At 54.6% G+C, this 22,285-nt stretch overlaps 2 protein-coding genes across 5 annotated transcripts in view; one reads left to right on the forward strand and one right to left on the reverse strand.

The window, feature by feature from the left end:
- The first annotated feature begins 447 nt into the window (after nucleotides 1–447).
- On the forward strand, nucleotides 448–9,028 carry CHST1 (carbohydrate sulfotransferase 1). Of its 3 annotated transcripts, none has more exons than XM_030484564.1 (2): nucleotides 448–613; nucleotides 7,003–9,028. In XM_030484564.1, the coding sequence occupies exon 2, from the start codon at nucleotides 7,047–7,049 to the stop codon at nucleotides 8,304–8,306; it is 1,260 nt and encodes a 419-aa protein (XP_030340424.1). In that variant the 5' UTR covers nucleotides 448–613; nucleotides 7,003–7,046; the 3' UTR covers nucleotides 8,307–9,028. The 3 variants fall into 3 exon arrangements, with proteins under 3 accessions (XP_030340424.1, XP_030340422.1, XP_030340423.1); XM_030484562.1 differs by lacking the exon at nucleotides 448–613 and adding an exon at nucleotides 667–1,022; XM_030484563.1 differs by lacking the exon at nucleotides 448–613 and adding an exon at nucleotides 1,049–1,304.
- A 1,676-nt stretch (nucleotides 9,029–10,704) lies between these two features.
- Nucleotides 10,705–22,285, reverse strand: part of LOC115607225 (transmembrane protein 263-like) — a 201,555-nt gene continuing 189,974 nt past the window's right edge. Inside the window, exons 1-2 of one of the 2 annotated variants that reach the window (XM_030484240.1) lie at nucleotides 15,706–15,754; nucleotides 10,705–15,059 (exon numbers count right to left, since the gene is read on the reverse strand). In XM_030484240.1, the coding sequence (XP_030340100.1) occupies nucleotides 14,785–15,059; nucleotides 15,706–15,754 (324 nt within the window). In that variant the 3' untranslated portion in view covers nucleotides 10,705–14,784. Of the gene's footprint in view, nucleotides 15,060–15,705; nucleotides 15,755–22,285 lie in introns of those variants that run through there. The other variant, XM_030484239.2, reaches the window with a different exon arrangement.

Raw genomic sequence — 22,285 nt, forward strand, 5'->3', positions numbered from 1 at the left:
AAGCTGCTGTGATTCTTTATAATGCCCAGGCAGCACTAAACATACATGAAGTAAATAAGGGATATAAAAATGAATATCCATTGTAGTGTCTCCAGAATCTGTCAGCAGCTGCCGTTTCAGCAGAGGGGCAGTTAAAGAGCTAAAAGCACAGCTTAGCTGGCAAGCGCTGGGCAAAAGGGAAACGTTCAAAGTTGCCAAAAGTAAATGTCCGACTCGCTTTGAGGGGTCGAACACAAGCAGAAACTGTGAGAAACGCGACGGTCAGACCCCGGCAACCTCAACAGCCCTGCCACTCTCCCTTGTTTCCATCCCTCTGCCCCATCCCACCTTCCCAGGCGGTCAGGATGGCATCTTCCCTCCTCCCTCCGGTACCGCCGGGATGGGTTTGGTCCCCGCGCCGTGGCAGCGCAGGAGGATTCCTGCCGCTGGAGAACTATGCAGTGTTTTCTGCTTTTGATGAGCGAAGGGTGCGAACACGCGCACACCGCTACCAACCCTGGGGGGTGACTGCACCCCAGCACCGGAGCGCGGGGCCCGATCCCTCAATCCCCGGCGTGGGGACACACACCTCCCGTGGGGAGGGGGGGAAAGGAAACGGCGAGTTTCCTGCTCGGTAAAGCCCAGCGGCGGGACTGGGGCGGTGTGGTCAGCGCGGCGGCTCTGCCTGTGCCTCTGCGCGCTGCCGGGCGGCCCGGAGGAGGGCGGGGGAGCGGCTGCAGCCCCCTCCTCTGCTCTTCTCTCCCTCCCATCCTCACCCTTCCTTCCCCTCCCCTTCTCTCCCCTCCCCTCGCCGCCGGAGGGGCGTGGAGAGGCGGCCCCGCGCGGCGGCTGCCCGCACGGGCAGGGCAGGCAGGGCAGGGCAGGCTGCGCTCGGACGCGCAGGGATGAGCCCCTGCGCCGCGGCCCGCTGAGCTCCAGCGCAGCAGCCCCCGGGCCGGGCCGGTCTCCGCGTCCGCCGCCCCAGCAGCCGCGGCGGGGTCCGTCGGGGATGCGGGGGGGAGCCCGCCGCGGCGCTCCGCCAGGTAAGGGGCGCTGGGGGGGATGAGGGTGGGTGGCGCAGATCGCGGCGTGCGGGGCTCTCCCGTAGCCATTCCCGCGCCACCAACTTTGCAGCGCAGCGAGACATCCCCGCAGCGGCGGAGGGACTTTTCCCCGCTGGTCCCCAGCTCCGGCTGCGGCGGGACCCCCCGTGCGGGGTGTGCGGCTCTGCCTTCCCTACCCCGGCCCCAGGGCTGTCTTAGCGGGGGAACGAGCTGCGGCGAAACTTGGGCTGTTGTTGTGTGAGGAGCTGGCGCCTGGAACAAGTGAGTAAGTCCCCGGTGGCACCGCGGAGGCCAAATGCTCTGCCCGGTCGTGTGAGCCGCGCCATCCGGCGGAGCAAATGCCCCAGCGTTTGCTGTCAGAGCCGAGAGTGGTCTGATAAACCTGCCGGGAGGACACAGGCTGGCGAGGCGATCTCGCCATGGCATGGGGCGGCCCCACGGGAGAGCTGCGCGGTTCAAGGTTCGTGTTCCTGGCGTGACCGAAGGGGTTTGGAGGTGGTGAATGGGAGCGTTCATCCCCAAAGAGCCCGCAGCTCCTGGCAGGGAGCGCTCCGGGAGGGAGCAGCATGCACAAACAGCCTGGTGGATGGCTCAGGGGAAGGTGGAAAGCACAGACTAATTGTACCGGGTTTACCCAGGCGTTCGCATCCTCGGGAAGAGACAGATGCGGTTCAGCAGATGAGGGATAAACAGGCACAGGTGGATGTTGCGATAAGAAAACTCTGGCAGGGGTTGGCGTTACTTGATAGTGATTAATTAACTCAAAATGTGTATGCTGAGTGCCAGCAGGAGCAAACTGAAACCGCGTTGAAAGCTCTGTGATGATTTAAGCGCTGGTCAAAGCAGGTAGTAATCTGGTGGCAAAGGATCTGTCGGTCCCTCTGAGATGCAGAGGGGATGAGAGGACAGAGCTAGGGGAGCGGGGGGAATGCTACGGGTGGCTTGGAGCACTGGAGTCCCGCACCTTATCATTAGGAAAGTGCCTGGGGAGGTGATGCCCGTAGGAGCAGAGCAGGTCTGGGGGGGCACAGAGCACCTCCACTCAGTGCTCACCTGAGGAAGGTGCTGGGTGTCAGTCCTCACATGGCTTTTGGAGCTGTGACCATGGGGAAGCTGTAGTGCTGTACGGCTAAAAGGGAGGCAAGGCTGAAGGCTCGCTCTCATCCCGTCAGGATCTCATGTTGGTGGGCTTTGCTAGGGGGGATGCTTGGGGACAGAGAGCAGCCCTGCTCACGCATCTGTTGCGGTACCCAAAATCAGGTAATGCCTGTGGTGAGGAGAAAGGGGGACTGCTTGGCGCTGCTTTGCTCAGCAGTCTCCCTTTCCCTGTGGAGCAGTGGGTGCAGGGTGCCCAGGGCGGGCGGGCCACTGGCATGCTTGGTGTCTGCCTGGCTTTGCAGAGCCACCAGCATGCCTAAGCCACTGTGACTGAGTGGGATGCTCCATCAGGAGCCTGTCTTCCTCACCTCAGTGGCCACAACATGTTACTTTACGACATAAACTCTTCGCTCAGTGGGAGGACGCTGGGAAGCAGCAGGGCCTGTGCCAGTGCGTCCCTGGATGAGAGGTGTTTTGCAACCCAATTTCCGTGCTGGGGCAGAGAGGTGGGAGAGCGGGGCCACGGGAGCCAGGCTGGCTGGGCAGGGGCACCGCAGGGTGATGGCTGCAGCTCCCTCCTCCCTGACCAGCCCTTTGGCAAGCTGCTGTGCCCTGGGCAGGGCACCCAGGGGTGTTGCTTGCTGGGTGGAGGACAGAGCTGCAGGGCTGAAGTTGGTGCTGGGAACTCTGTGCGTGACGGTGCATGTATCCGGTTGGGATAAGGTATGTTCTGGGATGTGATCCACAGCGGGCATGCTGCAGTGGTGCCTTGTGCAGATGCACTTGTGTCAGGAGAGGGGTTTTGCCTTGCAACTCCTGGGGTGAGCTTTGCCTCATGCAGGGTGTGCCCATGTGCGCCTCTGCGCTGGTGTGAGTGTGCCCAAGCATGCGGGCAGGCAGCCCTGCATGGTCCCTGCACTCATACACCCATCATCCTGGCACTGAGATCCTGGTACTTCTTGGGTGTTTGCTGCTCACAATTGTGTTTTCCAGCTGGTCCCAAAGTCCTGAGTCACTCTGCCGTTTCCATGGAAACAGCCTCGCTGGCGGGAGTCGGTTTTGGGGGTAGAGGGTGCCTGTAGCTGGACCAGCATCGGGCAGAACCCAGGGAAGGGCTTGTGGGGCATAGGCACTCCTCCAGCCCATCATGCCGGCGCCAGGGCTGGAGCAGGCACCTGCACTGCACAGATCCTCAGACCTTCTTCCACTCCCTTTTCCCTTCTTTCCTGCCATGGGGAAGTGCAGAGGGATTTCGCTGGTAGTGACAAGGGAGCCCAGGATGAGCCCAGCCAAGGGCACAACTTCAGGGGAGCTGTTGAGAGAGGGGGACAGCCTGGAAGGCAGCCGAAAAGAACAGGGTTTAACTGCCCTGTGGGAGAGCCTTGGGAACAGGAGTGACAGTGTCAGCTACTGCAAAGTCCCTAAAGCTGCTGTCACCCCTGAGTTGCCCAAACACGGCCACCTCTGGGGAGCAGCAAGGGAATCTGCAAGGAAGGCTTGGGGCAGGGCAGTGGAGCCCCTGGAGATGCTATGGGAGCCCCCCCTGAGGATGGGGTGCAGTGAGGCACTGCCCTGTGTGCCACTGGCTGCTTTCGGATGGGAGAAGACATACGAGTCACTCTGATCCCTGCAGCAGCCCTGCTGAATCCGTCCTGCCCGGCAGCGCCTGAGCTCAGCCACCAGCGCAGCCTCCAGCGCCACGGCTCTAAAAGCAGGTCATTCCCATCAAACCCGGGAAGACCATCCCCACAACAGGAGCCCACGGCTCAGCATCTCCTTCCGGGCCTCTGCTGCGCTGCGGCTGGCCGGCCGCTCGCTGCTCCCTGCGCCGGTGACTCACAGATGCCATTTAGCTTAATTCATCACCTTCCATCTCCCTGGTGCTCCTGGGCTGTCTCTGGCTTCTCGCCTTCTCTTCCTCTCCAGAGCGGTGCTTGGAGTCAGGGGAGGAGGAGGAGGAGGAAGGCAGGTGATTATGCACCCGTTTGCGTGCGATGGGGGAGCCTGCACTGCCTGCACTCGTCCTCTCCCTTCCTCCAAGCTCCAGGCTGTGGGAAGTGGGGCAGGGGAGAGGAAAGGCTCAGCACCTTCCTCTTCTCACAGACAATGCTCCTGTCTCGGTGCCAGGCTCTAGCTGGCCTCCGGCAGGCTTGGGGCTGAGGGGCCGGATGCCGTGCATCCCTTGTGGACAGCCTGGTCCTGATGTGACTGCGGGCAGCCGGCAGAGATGCTCGGAGGCAGAGGAGCGCAGTCTGGCATGCTGTGACCAGAGGGGGGCTTAGGGTCGGGGAACGGGCAATAGTGACCCCAGCACAGTGCAGAAGGAGCCCATGTGCCTTCACACAGGCCCCTTATAGTGCTTCCCCCCATCCCAGCTCTCCATCCCACAGTCCCAGCTGCCTGGAGGGACCTGCTGGACTCAGCTCCCACCCTCGGGCTGTATTTGCTCATCCTCTTTGGTGGAGCTGAGCTGGAGACAGAGCAGAGGGAGATTTCAGCTGGGAACACTTTACAGCACAGAAACATCTGTGAGGCCAGCATTTCGGATGATTCGCATGGTCACAGCATCCCACGGTCTGGGGTTGAGGAGCCAAACCAGTACGTGCTTCACACAGGACTCTCCAATATAGCCCCACATGGGCATGGCCCTCACTCCAGCTGCTGCTCTGGACTGCTGGCCCTGTTATCAGTGCCTGAAGAGGAACAGGCCAGTGTAAGAACAATGTTCCTCTGGGCAGGGATGGGAGACCAAGTGGCTATCCTGCTGCATGTGTGCATAGCAGACGTCCTCCTGCAGTGTGTTGCCTGCTCCAAGCTGTGCACAGCTCCTCCTGAGCTGTGTGTTTCACACCAGCCTGGCTGTGTCCAGTAGATGAGCAAGGAGGGAGCGTGAGTTGAAGTGATGCCCCTGGAACCCCCCAAGAGCACCCATCACCACTGCCTCTCAAGCCCAGGGCTGGGCTGAGTGGGAATTGCAGCCCCTTGGGGACAGGCAGTGATGGGAGGAGGCAGGAGAGCCGGCCGGGGGTTGAAGGCAGGTTCTGGCTGGCTCTAAAGGCCACCGATGAGACATCAGGAAGCCTCCCCAAGCCCTCCCCAGCTGCAGCACAAACAGGCAGGGCACATGTGAAGGGTGAGGCTGAAGCTGGGCTGTAGCTTTGTACCTGCTCCGCTAAGGAGGTGAATCAATGCCCCGTTTCTTCTGCATTGCAAAGGGGAGCGGGTCCGGGTCGGGGGAAACTCTCTCAGCCATTGATCCAGCAGGAATTGGGACTGTGGAGGCACCGGGGCTCTGGTTACCTTTTGCTGGCAGCAGGTTTCACCACATCCTGGGACAATCCGAGTCGCATCTGCTCCAGCATCCATCAGCAGCGCAGCCAGGAGTGGAAGCTGAGGCTGTGCGTGAAGGATGCAGTGTGGCTGGCCAGCACTAGAGAGCAGGAAAGCGTTCCCGCTGCAGCTCCCACCTAGGCAGCGCACAGGAGCCACCTGGGCCAGGAGATGCCAGCAGGGATGCTCCTGTCCTGCCCTGACTTACCAGACCTGGAAAAACACTTGATTCAAGGAAAAGAATAGCCCGTGTGGACACTGGGGCCAGGTCTGCCCTCTGCAGGGGGGGTAACCCCAAACCAGGAGCAGCAATAGCCAAGCATCTGCAACCAGATGCCACATCCCTGGCAGGCAGCAGCCTGGGAGAAAGCAGCTCTTATCCAGAGCATCATCACAGGTCTAAAGCATGGCTCTTGGTATACAGACACAGTGATGGGTGGCAGGGGTTTCCTGCAGCAGTTGTGCTGGAGCCCACATGCTGGTGTCCTGCTCTAAACCCTATTCCCAGCAAGAGGGCTCTGGAGCTGGTGGCTCCTGCAGCCTCCTGCCTGCACCAAGCAGCTGGGAAACGGGTGAATAATAAAATAATAACTGAAAAATAAAGGAAGGAGGTTTTTGACTCACCTGCAGGGCTGAGCAGTTCTCCTGGCATCACTCACTGCGTGACAGGGTCTCTCCAGGGACAGGATGCTCCTCACTGAGCCATCCCTGAGCACCCCATCCAAGCATCATGCTCAGGGACAGCTTCCCCCACCCTTGCCCACATGCAGGCAGCAGCAAGGCAGGGGTTAGCACCACTGAAGTTGGCCTGTGCAACTACAGCCCTGCTCTTTCCTGCGCCCATCTCTGGTGCTAAGGTCTCCTGCTGCCGCACTGTTGCCAATTGAGGATGGAAGGATGCAGGTTCTTGTGCTTCTTCCTTTGTAGTGTTGCTTTCCCCTCTCTGGTGCTCAGAATAGGAGGGGGCCTGAATCCCAGAGCTGAGCAGGATCTGGCCAGTACCAGGAGCTCAGTGCTGGAGGCACATTGGGCTGGCAGCTAGGACACAGCTCTGTCTGCTCCTCATCCCCCGAGGCTGGCAGACTGAGCTGGCCTGGCTGGTGGACCTGCAAGCAAAGAGGTTTGCAACTCTAGGAGAGCCATCACCCCTTTCCAAAGCAGGAGGTTGTTGGCCATGGAAAGGCCATGCCTTGTCCTGCCAGCTGGACAGAAAGGATGGAGACAAGCCTCTCCAGACAGTGCTTGGCACCATCCCCTGCCACGGCTCCTGCACTGGGTGTTGAAGGCACTGGCTGAAGGGGTGACAAGTGACTCACAAGGCAGCTGGGGAGGTGGGTTTGCAGCTGGATGGAGGCACATAGACTGTGTGGCCACCAGGCTCTTAACATCTGCCTGCCTGGGCCACGGAGAGGGTGATGGCTGATGTACATGCACTGGGAGGGCATTTGTTTGTTGATATCCCCACCAGTGGGATACTTGGGTCCTCCTTGGCATTCCTTGCTCAACCCGTGACTTCTCTGTTGGGTTGCAGACACCAAAACGACCTGTGAAGAAGCTCCATGAAGGTGACCAGCCATGCAATGTTCCTGGAAGGCTGTCCTCCTACTAGCCTTGGCATCCATTGCGATCCAGTACACGGCAATCCGGACCTTCACGGCCAAGTCCTTCCACAGCTGCCCCATCCCCAGCCCCGTGAACTGCAGCCTGAGCCAGGACACCGATGCGGCCGAGCGGCTGTGTGACGAGAGCCCCACTTTCTCCTATAACCTGTCCAGGAAGACGCACGTCCTCATCCTCGCCACCACCCGCAGTGGCTCCTCCTTCGTTGGGCAGCTGTTTAACCAACACTTCGATGTCTTCTATTTATTTGAGCCCCTCTACCACGTCCAGTACACCCTGATCCCAAAGCTGACCCAGAGCAAGAGCACGACGGACAGGCGGGTCATGCTGGGGGCCAGCAGAGACCTGCTGAGGAGCCTGTATGACTGCGACCTCTACTTCTTGGAGAACTACATCAAACCCCAGCCTGTCAACCACACCACCGACCGCCTCTTCCGCAGGGGAGCCAGCAAGGCCCTGTGCTCGCCGCCCGTCTGCGAGTCCATGGGTGCCATCGATCTCCACCTCGAGGAGGGAGACTGCGTGAAGAAGTGCGGGACCTTGAACCTGACGCTGGCCACCGAGTCCTGCAGAGAGCACGGGCACGTGGCCATCAAAACCGTGCGGGTGCCCGAGGTCAGCGATCTCCGGGCGCTGGTGGAGGACCCGCGGCTGAACCTGAAGGTTATCCAACTGGTGAGGGATCCTCGCGGCATCCTGGCATCCCGGAGCGAGACCTTCCGGGACACGTACCGGCTGTGGAGGATCTGGGACGGCACCGGCAGGAAGCCGTACAACCTGGACGTGACGCAGCTCACCACGGTGTGCGAGGACTTCTGGAACTCCGTGTCCACTGGCCTCAACCGGCCACCGTGGCTCAAGGGCAAGTACATGCTGGTGCGGTACGAAGACCTGGCTAGGAACCCTATGAAAAAGACCGAGGAGATCTACGATTTCCTGGGCATCCCTATGGACAGCAACGTGGAGCGCTGGATACAGAACAACACCCGAGGAGACAGGTCCTCCTCCAAACACAAGTACGGGACCGTGCGCAACTCGGCGGCGACGGCGGAGAAGTGGCGGTTCCGGCTGTCCTACGAGATCGTGGCGTTCACGCAGCATGCCTGCCAGCACGTGCTGGCGCAGCTCGGCTACAGAACCGCCGCCTCCGAGGAGGAGCTGAAGAACCTCTCCATCAGCCTCGTGGAGGAGAGAGACTTCCTGCCCTTCTCCTAAGGCAGCCCCGGGGAGGGCCCAGTTTTGATACGGACTCTTTCTAACTGTTGCCTTATTTTGTTTTGTTTCGGTTCCCCCCTTCCCCTCTTTCTCTCTTGTCTTTTTCCTCTCCAAAATTTGCACTAAACCTTGAGCAGGAATCTCAGCAGCTGAGTCCGGGGGGAAGCGATTGCTGCTCCTCAATAATACGTTTGCAACGCAAGAGGAGTCGGGTCTCTCCAAGCAAGAGCTATAGAACTGTGGATGGGTAATAATGTTTACAAAACACACAAAATGTATAAAGCAACCTTCAAGCTTTCCAAACAGAAGGGTACCTGGGGTACTGTACTTTTGCACTGTTTACTTTTACAATGTAAGAGGTAAATATAAATATAATTTATGAATGGTGTCATCCTCTCCAGAATAACTCCCCTTGCCCCCCGATGAGCAGGTTAGACTGGAAGCTGAACGTGGAACAACCTCCTTGGTTTTGATCTCAGTGCGATAATGTCTGTTTAAGTCCTGTTACTGGGCTGGGCAGTTGGTCAGCTGCTCGTACATGGTTGTTTGGTAACACCTGTGATAGTTCTTTGTGCCAAAAAAATCACAAAAGAAAAAAAAAAAAAGGGGAAAAAACAAAGTGATTGGGTAGTTTGGTAAAAGCCCAACACATTTAATGCTTTATTTCTGTGTTTTCTGTAAATAAAAAGTGCAATAAAACTGACCCTGGGGGTGAACTTCAACTGAAAGACCTCAGTGACTAAACTGGGTAGATGCAGCAGCGGGCAAAGAGCAGCATCTCCTGCTGTGCCTGGCTCCTATTAAGGCTGGGGAGGGGAGAGGACACCAGAGTCTCCAACTCCCATCACCTCCTTGGGCATGTGCATGTCTGCATCCCAAGTGCATCAATGTGCAAGTAGTTAAGCCAAAAGTGAGACCCTGTGGTTATTTACTGACGCGGTCTGTTTGATCCCTGCCTGCTGGAACAGCCCATCAGCTCTTCCAACCCAGCTGGGACAGAGTCCTCCGAACAGCCCAGCCCTTGAGGCACAGGCCACGAGCAGATGGGCAGCCATCAGTGCCAGTCCCCAGGGGACAGAGGACAGCAATGCCCCAGCAGTTTCCTGGCTGTTTTGGTCCTGGAGACAGGCAGGGACCCCCAGAGAGATGCAGTGGTGGCTGGTCACATCTGCACACATCTGTACGCTCCCCATTTGAGCCACCCACAGCCCACCTACCTGGGCAAGTCTCCTCTCCAGAGCCCTCTTCTAAGGTTTGCTGCCCACCAGTTTCCAGCCTGAACTCTTACTTGAGAGATGGTGAGACTGGATGCTGCTGGGACACCCTGTCTGGATGAGGCAGCTCTAACTGCAGGTGACTTTCCAGCATCCTTTTCCCCCTTTAAAGACCTCTGGAGGGGCAGCTTGTTAATGGTGTTGTTCAACCTGGCTTAACATAGCAAACGTGCTCCAGCTGGGCTGCAGAAGAGGTGAGCAGGGGTGATGGATCTGAGGCCTCTCCTCAGGGCTAGCAGCTGGAGTACCTGTAATTCATCCTCACTGTCTGCAAGGTGACACAGGCAGCTCCATCCCTGTGAGGAGGAACGGGGTGACAGCATGGACGTGCTGCAGGATGGGCACTTCCCCATCTGCTTCCCCAAGCCCCTCGCTGTGTCTGAGAGAGAGGATGAGTGGGGCAGGCAGCATAGGTGACTGCAGCCAGCCTCAAGAGCTCTTACCAAGCAGCTGGCAGCAAAACACCCACCAAATAATGGCTTGATTGCCTCGTTATTAGTTACTAAATTAATCCTTTCGTCAGCACTTCACAAATGCTGAGCTGTTGGCTCCTGGCCTCCACCCAGGCAAAGGTACACCCTGCCTGGGGCTGTGCCTTCCACACACCTTCCAGTGAGCCAATGCAGAGGGTCTGGCTGCTCCCCTGCGGCTCTGGGGAGGGTTTGACATCCTTCCCCTGCAGAAAGGGCAGGCTGCGGCGGGGGAAAGGAGCTTTTCCTCACTTCTTCAGCTGCGAGAAGTGGCTTTGCAAGCCTGCATGAGGGAACAGCAGCTGTAGAGGCAGAATTGCCCATCTTCAGCTGTCATCCCACTACGTTCCAGCCCAAAAGTCCTGTCATGCACTGGTCTTTAAACCAACACAAGAAATGGAGTTTAGAAGTCTTATCCAAACTGTTCTTACCATTCCAATCCAGAAACACACCTGCAGCAAAATGGCTTTTGAATCCCGGTTGAAAGCCATGTCCTAGTTTAAGCAGGGATGAAGGTTCAGCCTTGCTTAGTGCCTCATGTAGAGCCCTCAGGGGGGAGATCTGATTTCCCAAGGAATCTCTAACATCTTCCTTCACTGCTCCTCCTCTCCTCATTTCCCCCCCCACTGGAAACAAGAGCCAGCATATACAAGGTTTTTATCCTCAAATTTTACTGTAATTAAAATACAGAGATGCAGAATATTCCCAGAAACACACTGCAAAACAAACCAAGCAAACAAATTCAGTAGGAAACCAATTACAGACGATGAAATGATAAAGAACATAAGTGTTCTCCGGAGCCCGGCACCGTGCACAGGACTGCGTGGCCGCAGTGACGGATTTAGGTTGCCAAAGGGCTCCTCGGCTCCTGGAGAAGCGGAGTTGAGCCCTGGCGTCTGTCCCAGCAGCTCTGTAGCCATCTCCACGTTCCCACTCACGCTGTTGTTTTCAGAAGGATGAGTTTGCAATGGAGACACAGAAATGACCCACCCACAGGGACAAGAGCCAACGAGGGAACCCAGAGGAAATGAAGTGGGTTAAGATTTTCCACACACACACGTAACACAAGGGGATGGAGAGGGGTGGAAGACATGTACTTCTCTCCCAGCCAAGGGAGCTGCAGGGCAGTCACCCTCTCTGCCCTCCCAGCCAACACGAGTGAGGATGTGTAATGAAGGTCTCAGTGAGAGCTTTGGAGAGCGCTATCCAGGGGCAAGACACAAAGCTAAGGGAGAGATAAAAAAGAAAGTGAAGAATAATGAGATGAGCAAAGGGAGGAGAGGCTGTGGCTGTGGGCTCTCCTCTCATCCAGGGCATGATCCTTGGGCATGGGGAATGCCTGGCTGTGGCGGGGCACAGGGCTGAAGGTAGGGCCACATCCCACCTCCACCATAGGGAAGACCCAGCCCCACCCTATGGTGATCATGACAAAAGCCTGGGGGAGATCTGGGGTGGTGAGGAGGGAGCTGATCTGGCACTTGGACCATCCATTGGGCACGCTGATCTAACCCCTAGCAAACATCATTACCATGGGAAGCAGGGCACCAGCCAGGCATGGACCAGCCCCCCAATTCAAAACCCACATTCATTCACTTCCCTTTCTGTACTCTTCCCTAGAACAAACTCCGCTGTGTTCATCCTCTGATGCAGAGCCTGTCCTAAGAAACAAATTCCCCCCACACTCCCCCTTTTCTTGCTCCCCCGCTCCTCGCCTCCTCCTGTCACCAGTCCCTCCTCATCTCACTCTCACCTGAAAACTGGTGATCTTCCTCGTACTAACTGTCTTTAGTTCCAGACAACTGGAGAGCTCCACTCCATTTACTGCAAGGATGCACAGAAGAGCTGATATAAAAAGATGGGAAACCCTCAGGACCCCTGTGGCCTTCCTTAATGCACCTTTATCCAATTTTCCATGCCTGCTCTGCACACACAGTGCCTGCAGGCAACAGCTTGGGAAGAATGTATTGCCTCCCCCAGCAAGAGCCTGTGCGAGATACTGAGAGCCAAAAGCATGAGTGTTCAAGGCCACGTTGGATGGGACTTAAGCAACATTGTGTAGTGCGAGGTGTCCCTGCCCATGGCAGGTGACTGGAACTGGATGAACTTCAGGTCCTTTCCAACCCAAACCATTCTATGATTCTAGGAGCTTCCCATCACCTGCCCAAGGTTGGCTGTTGAAGTAAAGCCCCTCAGATACTATCTTCTGTCCAAGGCCTGGGAGAAGCAGTTAAGAAGACTGTCTTCTGTCCTAATTGGTAAGGAACTATCTTTCTAAGAGGGTTGGTGACAGCACAGCTAGTTACACACAAGCAGCTTTTAGCTCTGGGGTTAGAGCTCACTTCAGGAGCAGCCTGTGATCTGGAATAAGAAATGAGATGTGCTCAGGAGGAGAAGCAAGCAGAGATGCACACAGAGCAAACCGTGCTCCTGGTCTGCAGGGCGTTTGAGACAAAGGAAGCACAGACAAGACTTCTTCTGGCCTCGCCAGCTGCCACGAGCATCCCACAAAGTGCAGGCACACATCAAGGCCTGATCTTTCTGTGAAGCTGCTGCCTTCAGAGACAAAACCGACACACGTCTGGGTCAACTTGGCCTTCACCAGAACAAAGGAGACAAAGCGAGGAAACACACACACATACCAAATGCTGTTTCCTCTTCAGAAACAAAGATGTAGGTTAAACCACGCTCACGCTATGAAGAGTAACACGCTGTAGAGATCAGCAACTTCTTTCCACTGCTAACAGCAGGGACTATCCAGCAAAGGGTATGGAGAGAGACTAACACCAGCATGACTAGTACAGGACACAGTGACTTACGTCAGGCCCAGAATGTGGATTTAATAAAGGTCAGAATGAAAACTGCTTCACAAGCCCAAAAACGTTCAGCAAAAATGGTAGTGGGAGGGCAGTGTACTTAAATATTCCCTGATGTCTGAGTCCTAAGCACAAGAGAGCAGCCAGGAAGCGCAATGACCTCCAACAGGAAATGAAAATCAAGGAAGTTGGCTTCAATATCCAGAAGATAGGGCAGAAAGTAAACAAACCGCACAGACAGGGGAAAGGGGATTCTTCACATTCCTTTGGTTTCAATAAACTACGCTCTTGGGCAACAGAGGGGAAAACATCCTCTAAAATATGATTTTTCTTTCAACCAGGACCCTACAGAAAAACTGTATGGAAGTGCCGAAGATGACTATGGAAACTCCTCTGATTGTTTCCCTTGCTGAAGAGATGCCTGTGGACTGACGCACACATGCTAACATAGGTACATATATATAATATACAGCACAAGCACTGCTTCACTCGCCTGTGCATCCAACACCTAACACCTAGGCTAATCACCTGCCAAAGCCAGGAGAGGTTTCAATGGTGGAGCGTGTGGCTTTCCTCATCCCGAGAATTACAGGGGACCTTGGAGCGAGTGAATGTGTGTGAGCATGTGTGTGTGATGCCACACGGCCCTTTGAGCATCATGGGCCAGGCTGTGGATGGCTGTGACCCCCAAAGGGATGCAGGCGTCTGGGTTTCTGCGGCACTACGAGTGTTGGTGGGGCATTTACTGCGACATGGTCATTTAGAGGAGCCAGGCTGGAGCTCCGGGAGCAGCGTGTGGAGGAGCTGCTGGTACCCTGTGCAGGCTGGATGCTGCTGGAGCACCCTCCAACGTGGTACAGTCCTCTCAAACCCAGGCCACCGCTCCCGGGGTGCTGAGTGATGGGGAGAGCAACGCTCTCATCCTCCCATCCCTCGCTGCAGCAGAACTTGGGTGGTGTTTGGGAACATGCTTGCTCATGGTTCCTAGTGATGTCTGTGGAGGGAGAGTGTGGCCTAGAGCCAGAATGTCCTGTTTCAGGTGGGATACTGTAAGGACTTCAAGGGTCAAACCCAAAGGCCCGGTTGGTCGCTCTGTGGAGCATCACTACTTATGCTGCAACATCACAGAGGCCTGGCAGATGCCACTGTCAGCTCCTTCCCCAAATGGGAACATACAGCAGCTTTCACCCTACTGCCTCTCACCAATAAAATCTATGCAGAAGTTGATGGCCTGGGACATATCATACTCCTGTGTGGCATGATCCCTGGAGCTGCTCTGCCGAGCTTGAGGGTTCCTTCTCTGAAGAGTGCAATTCAGCCAGGGAGTAAGTGATTGGGAGCAGCCTGTGGGATGGACCCTGCAAAGAAAAGAGATGCAGGGCAGGAGGGAAGTTTCCCCCTCTTCACAGTATCTCTCCTTTGTGTCAATGGGACTTTCTTCTACAGTTCTCTGCGAGGCAGATCCCCCAAAACACAGCTCCCAGAGCCAAGGGAAAGGGTGTTTCAGGGGCTGTCTTCCCAGCTGAAGCTGAATTTGACTACACAACACACACTTCGAGCCAGGCACAGTTCCTCTCCCTCCTCTATTACACCCCCCATGTCCAGGCAGGTGGAGCCTGACACCCTCTCCCACCCCTCTGTGCTTACAAGAACAAGGAGGGAGGAAGAAAACTGCAAGACAGAGACAACGGCGCCTTTAAAGCCCTCGGAGCAAAGATGGTTCCCAGTAGGTGATGGGAGTGAAAGGCATTGACAGCGGCTCTGTGAGCTCTGAGCCAGGCAGGCGGTGCTGAGCAGGCTGCAGCCGGAGTCTGCTCGGGTGCTTGACCCTCCCTGAAGCGGCTGCTTCCAACTCAAAGAGGTGCTGTGTAGGGGGACAGTATGGGCAGGTCGATCTTTCCGCAGGGAGCTGCGATGGGGATTAGTCAGCCTTGTCCTTCTTCTTTGCGGTGAAAGGGACTTTGCTGGCGACAGCTCCGACGCCGCCGGTCACCGCCGAGACGCTGCCCTTCACCAGTCCGACGCCAGCAGCGGGGACGCTGGTCACGGCTGTTTTGGTGAGCTCCAGGCTCTTGCTGCCCACCCAGGCAACTCCTCCCAGCGTGGCGCCCACGGCTCCCCGGGTGATACTGAACAGGCTGCCCGTCACTCTCCAGATCACCCCTGCCTGCTGCTGCGGATGGTCCTTGCTGGCATCTGCAGGGAGACAGGGAAAGGGGAAGTCAGTAGCGTCCGCACCAAAGACCTCCTCCCTGGCCAGGAGGGTTGTTCACCACATATGCACAATGCCTTGCAGCCCCCCATGTCTCAGTACCTGAAGGAGGAACCAAGGTGATCCCAAGCCTACAGCATGGCAGGAGAGGAGTTTGGGAAGATAGGGAGTGGGAGCAGAATTGCCCATGTGACAGAGAAGGGAAGAAGGTGGCTCAGTTATAGCCACAAAGGCGCAAGCCTCAGTGCTGCAACACAAAGCAAATCTCCCTAACAAGAGATGTAATTCCCCTCCCCTGTGTGTTTGGCCAACGCCAGTAAATCAAGGATGAATGCCAGCACAGGAGGCACGAACTGCAGACAGCAACATCTGATGTTTGCATGGCCTGCAGGTCCTCAGAAGCATCTGTTTGGAGACAGGTCTGTGCTAATGTCAGATGAGGGACTAAGGCACAGCACAGACCTATCTGTGAGAACTGTAATTGAGCTAGCAGAGATAGCACACTGCAGTAAAGATACAGTGACACAAGCGTCACCTCAGGTTGTACAAGCCCCCTGGAGATCTCAGCTACGTATTTAATAGTGTTAAGACAGTGCTTAAAGTTGCTACACCATGTCACTGCTGGTTTACCTGTGCCAACTGGATCAAGGCCAGCACGACATACCCACCAAGCTGCCATCGCACCACCCCACAACACTGCAGACACAACGTTCACAGCTCACCACTTCTTGGGGAAGGGCTGGCTCTGAGCTGCTACTCAAGGGATTCAAACCTGACAGCTCTCTCGCTGGTCTCCACACAGTCCTCTCCCTTTGCATGCAGGCAGCAAAGGAAGAGCTGCTCTTTTCATGGGGTGAGATATTTTGGATTCTCTGACTACTGATTCACTGCCAGTGCTGCACACGAAATGAGTTACTAATAATTGCAAAAACACAATAAAGAAATCCTGGCAGGGAGAAAAGCAAGAGCCAGCTGGGAATACAGGATCCCTGGAGCAGCAGCAGCATTTCTAGCCCATTACCTACTCAGAAGAGGGGCTGCACAGCGCTGATGAAGAAGGAGGGCTTTAGCCCCCTGCTAAGTGCGGACCCCATTTCCTGACACGTGGGGAAATGACAGGAATGGAAATGGCTTTATGAAAGCCTGCATAAAGCCACAGAGCAGTCACGCCTCTGCAGAGAGCCCAGGACAGGGACTGTGCCACCACCAGCCACAGCCTCAGAGCAGAGCCCTCCACCAGCGCCCCAAGGAAGAAGCCAGGCTGCACTGCACAGGTAATGGCAGGTAGCAGAGAGCTGCTGGCTGAATGCCCTTTCTGAGATCCCAACTCTTCCACTTTCAGCTTCCCTCACGCCCTTTCTAAAGCTCTCTGAGACGAAAGCCCTTTGCTTATCCAGCCCGCCAGCAGCTCCCTTCCTTGACTGTTAATAATATTCCAGGCAGCAGAAAACTACCTGGAAGCCCCCTTTTGATATCTCCACCCACTTCCATTTCCATACAGATTAGAGCCAACACTGATGTAGGCAGTGGATTTGCTTTGCCAGCAAGCAGAGACCTTGGGAGTGCTGGGAGGTTGGCCCAACCGCTCATCTAGTTGCGGGGCCTTCGCGCGCTGCACACCCTGGTTGATGGAGATGTCGGACCTAGTCAGTCTAAGCAAACATCTTCCTCTTACTGCTACTAACTCATCTCATGCCGTGTCTTCACCACATCTGTTATTCTGTGTACTTCTGCCAAGCTATCGTGTGAATCCCTTGGAGCAGAGACTATCTTCCCGTTGTCCGCGTGTCACACAACACAGTAGGGTCTCTAAGTGCTGCTGGAAAACAAGCTTTTTTCTTGCTTTTTTGTTCCTTTTTGTTAAACAAACCAACCCTAAGTCTGACAGAAAACAGCAGCAGCAGCAGGGCATGGATTTTATCCTTGGAGGCACCAGCTGCCCCGGGGTGCTGGATGCACATGGCTGGAGGGACAAGCTGACCATGCCAAACGAACCAGAGCTGCTGCCTGTGCTACAGGCGCTGGGGCAGACGGGAGGCCAGCTACTCACACCGGGGGCTCCCAGACTGCACCGTGTTACCTGTCAGAAAGGAGGATTTTCCAGGCATCTTAGGAAACAAATAAAGATGTCTTCAGAGTCAAACTGCTAACTTTCAGGCACTTAATATAGAAGTTTAAGTAAGGTAATTTGATTCAGCTCTGGGGCCCCCAACACAAGAGGGACATGGATCTGCTGGAGTGAGCCCAGAGGAGGCCATGAAGATGCTCTGAGGGCTGGAGCACCTCTGCTATGGAGACAGGCTGAGAGAGCTGGGCTTGTTCTGCCTGGAGAAGAGAAAGCTCCAGGGAGACTTTATAAGAGTCTTCTAATACCTAAAGGGGCCCTACAGGAAATCTGGAAAGGGGCTTTTTACAAAGGCATGTAGTGACAGGACAAGGCGGAATGGGTTTAAGCCGGAACAGGGTAGATTTAGATTAGGTATCAGAAAGAAAATCTTCACTATGAGGGTGCTGAGGCACTGGCACAGGGTGCCCAGAGAAGCTGCCCCATCCCTGCCAGTGTTCAAGGCCAGGCTGGACGGGGCTTCGAGCAACCTGCTCTAGTGGAAGGTGTCCCTACCCGTGGCAGGGGGTTGGAACTGGATGAGCTTTAAGGGCCCTTGCAACCCAAACCAGTCTGAGATTCTATGGTTCCTCTGACTCTGTTTCTAGTCAGGGAAGAGGGGGGCTTCTTCAGAGGAGGCTGCATACAGTAGCCTAACCTAGACTAGGCATGAGCCTGAACCAGGTGGTGTCACGGTCCTTTCATAGGTATTTTTGTCCTGGATTAGTATAAAATTCTGCGGATTTTGGAGTGTCTCAAAGTCGTTCATTTCCTCCTGACCTTCTCCCAGGCTGTACAGGGCCCTCCCTTGGGCAGGTCTCAGGACGGTGCCTGTGAGGAATCTGGTGTTCACCTGCTCTGATGACATGGAATAAGGTTACACGTGTCTCATAATCTGGGCAGCAAAACACGTTTTGAGAGGGGCCATACAGAGTGTGTGATGCAGCCTAGGCAGCTACATTTCTACCCAGTACACAACATATTGCTTCCTACTCCTCACCAATTTCACTGGTTTTTTTTCTCCTTTCCCTCAATGCTCCCGAGACCTCTTGGCTCTATTTCCAGTTCAGTTGCCAGCCTTCCAACTACTGCACACAGTTTACCCAATACAGCATTTTGTGTTCTGTTTTCAGACCGAGGGTGGGAAGAACAGAGGCATCCAGAAATCCATGCAACTGTAGAGCAGGGCTCAGTGAAAATCAGACTGGTCCTTCAAACAAACACCATCCTCCCAAGATAGCAGGTCTTGTTTTTCCACTCCCCTGTCAGGGGAAGCAGGATCCTTTGCGTCCCAGAGGACTGCAATGCAGAAGCTCTGGGCATTAAACAACTAGTGGTGTGCTCAGCTGCAGAACTGAGAGCTGTATCAAAACAGCAATAATCTTTCTGTCTCTCCTCAGGTAAACCTGCACCTGAGGCTACCCGGAACCCCTCTGTAGGAGGATTTAGGCCTCTGGAGCTGCACAGCCATCTGAACAACACTAGTGTGAAAACCTCTTCCATGATGAATGCCTGCAGGTGGATAGCCCAGGGACCGGAGAGAAGGAGGCAACTGCAGATGTGATTGAGGGGCACCTTCCTCTGCCAGCACAGAGCTAAAACATACTGGAGAAAGTGTCAGGAAAAACTAATGAAGAAAGACAAGGACAAAGGTTCTTTCTGATTAAGCCAGGCAGAGACAATGAAGCCGCAGTGCTCGCACGCTGCCTATACCTGGTCTGATCCACTCCTGTGGTCCTGAAAACTCCACAGGTAGCAGGGAGGAGGGATGGAGGAGCTGGCCCCAGGAGGGTGGGAAGCTGTTCCAGAAGCATTCCAACAGCTCCAGCTCAGAACAGAAGCTGTACCATAAAAAAACCCATACAAACTCAGGTTTGCATACAGTTCAGAGAGAGAGGAACCCCTTATGACCCCAAACCCAAGGGATGACCCCTTGTTCATCCTAACCTGGCAGCAAGCTGAAATAGGCTGTATTTGTTCTATACTCCAGATGATGTGTTGAAAGCTTTCTAGCCATCCCTGGTTAGCTTGTCTTCAGGACTGCAACAAACCCCACAGTAAGCTGTCATGTAAGATAAGCATCAGATTTACAGTGCAAATTAGTCTCTCAGACAATGGAGTGAGCTAAGCATTTTGTTGGCACAGAAGAGCCCAGATTAAGGGTGAGACGCTCAGCAGAGATGAAATACACAAAATAATCAGAGAGACAGACACACAGCCTGAGCAGGGGAACAATTCTGTACCCTGGAGCCGGCTGCAGCCCATGCTGCTCAAGAGCTCTTTGCCATCTGCCAAGCCCTTTTTCCTTTCCATCCATGACCTGGCCTTTTCAAGGGTCCTTTCAGCTTCACTTCACCCCATGTCAGTGTCCTAGTTTTGGCTGGGATAGAATCGATTTTCTTCCTAGCGGCCAGTACAGTGCTGTGATTTGGCTTTAGTCTGAGAATAATGTTGATAACACAATGATGTTTAGCTGTTGCTTAGTCGTACTTATCCTAAGTCAAAGACTTCTCAGTCTCTCACGCTCTGCCAGTGAGGAGGGGCACAGGAAGCCAGGAGGGGGCAGAGACAGGACACCTGACCCAAACTTGCCAAAGGGATATTCCATACCACAGCACATCATGCCCAGTATAGAAACTGGGGGGACTTGGCTGGGAGCCACCGATTGCTGCTTGGGTAACAATCAGGAGGGGTGAGCAATTGTATACTGCAACACTTGTTTTTTTCTTTTCTCTCCTTATTATTGCTATTATTGTTGTTATTAATATAATATTCTACTTTATTCAATTATTAAACTGTTCTTATCGCAACTGATAAGGAGATAACTGATAACTGATTTCCAATTCTCCTCCCCATCCCACCGGGAGCTAGCGGGAGTGAGCAGCTGCAGGGTACTTATTTGCTGGCTGGGGTTAAACCACAACAGCCAGCTTAGAACAGGAGGAGAAAAAGAGATTAATAAAATGCACTCCTGTACGAGTGCCAGCTCTCTGGGGGAGAGAGGAGCACCCCACACAACGGGCTCTCCTCCTCCGGCCCTCTGCAGTCCCTGCTGGCTTCTGTCCAGGGCAGGGGTCCTGCCTGCTGGGGCTCCAGACAAACCCAGGTCTTCTCATCCAATCCTGACAGCATCTCAAAGCTGCCGTGCTGACTCTTCAGGGCTTTGTACTGTATTTATATGGTGAGACAAAACAGCCTGCGCTGGTGCCCGGTTCAAATAGCACAGGCGTTATTCTTCCCCTTGGCCTCCGCTGGCACGTGATACAAGAGGCAGGGAAAACTCTACTTTAGAAAGGACTTGTACAAGTTGCTCCTTCCTACTAACTTACCGAAACAGCCCCAAGCCAGTGTCAGGGAGCAGCACTGGTTTTCCATCTTTAGGATACTTCCATCCCTGCTGGGCCCCTGGCGAGGGAGCTGGGCTGGCTCAGAGACCAGAATGTAAACAGTCAATGTCATCAGTTTGTCCCACTGCAGACGTGAGAGGAAGGGATGAGGTCACCAGTTCAAGCCTGAATTACACCTCTGGCAGCTATTAAGTGACCACTGGTGGATTTAGGCAGGTTCGCCCACCTCGAAAAATGTTTGTTCTGGAGAAACAAGCCAGGGGTGGAGGGTCAGCTACTCACACAGATCTGCTCCCAGCTTTGCCCAGCTGATGTTTAAGCACTACCGAGCAAATCGCTCTGACCTTTATTACCTCTGCACCACTGTGATTGAGAATGTGTGATCTTCTAAAAGCCTTGGTTGTTGAGTCACAAAAAAAACCGTTTATGGGAGAGAAGCTTCGAGTCCTGATGTTTCTTGGAGAAAAACCTGAAAGTTTAATTCAAGTGTACTCTTAAGGCGCTGAGGACCCCAAACGGATTATTGTTATTTCTAACCTTGTGATTTTTCCGAGCCTACCTTAATTTGAAACACATTGAGCTGGTGCTGCTGCTTCTCTTCCCCTTCTGTAAAGCAAAGCTGAAGTTAATGATCCTTATTTCCTTGTATTGCTGCACTGTCATGAAGGTTAATTAGGTACAGTTGGTGTGGTGCTTTAAACGAGGAAATTGTGTTTGTATTGTCATGACTGGTGCTGACAGATTCCTCTTGACATTCTCAGTAGAGACGCCAATGACAACTTCCAATTTATCTCTGGAGAGGTTTCCAGACAAGTCACAAAGGCAAGAGAAACACTTGCCCCCTCCCCATGCACACCAGCCTGCTATTGCGTGTATTGTGGAGCTACATGAATTTATCCTATAGCTCCGATTTTCCATTTGGGTGATACACTCCTCTTCTAGCACCAGAGACCACTGACTGCTGGGCACAAATGTCATCTGGCTGTATACCACCTAGCAGGACTCTCTTCCATGGAACGGCCAAACCCGCCTTCTTCCAAGCCTCCTGCAGCTGGAGGATCAGTGGGGTTGGAAGGGACCTCTGGAGATCATCCGGTCCAACCCCCTACCAAGGCAGGCCCACCTAGAGCAGGTTACACAGGAACATGTCCATGGTGGGGTTTGAATGTCTCCAGAGAGAGAGACTTCACAACTCTCCTGGGCAGCCTGTTCCAGCGCTCTGCCACCCTCAATGTAAAGAAGTTCTTCCTCATGTTGAGGTGAAACTTCTTGTGGTTCAGTTTATGGTCACTGCTCCTCATTCTGTGCTGGGCAGCACTGAAAAGAGTTTGGCACCATCCTCCTGGCACCTGCCTTTGAGATATTGATCTGCACTAATGAGATAACCTCTCAGTCTCCTCTTCTCCAGACTAAGCAGGCCCGGCTCCCGCAATCTCTCCTCATAAGAGAGATGCTCCAGACCCCTGATCATCCTTGTGGCCTCCGCTGGACCCTCTCCAGTTGCTCCTTGTCTTTCTTGTACTGAAGAGCCCAGAACTGGCCACAGTGCTCCAGATATGGCCTCACTAGGGATGAGTAGAGGTGGAGGATCACCTCCCTCGACCTGCTTAGCTGATCCTTGTGGGGCACAGCTGTAGCAAGCATTTATACCTGAGATGAAGGGACTGCCATTCATGTGCTTTCTGTCATTTCAGTATCAATGATCTAGGTCCTGCACTGTCACAGGCAAAGCATTACACAGAGCACTGCAAAGTGTGTG

Source organism: Strigops habroptila, chromosome 4 (genome assembly GCF_004027225.2).
Source record: "Strigops habroptila isolate Jane chromosome 4, bStrHab1.2.pri, whole genome shotgun sequence".
Taxonomy (NCBI): Eukaryota; Metazoa; Chordata; class Aves; order Psittaciformes; family Psittacidae; genus Strigops; species Strigops habroptila.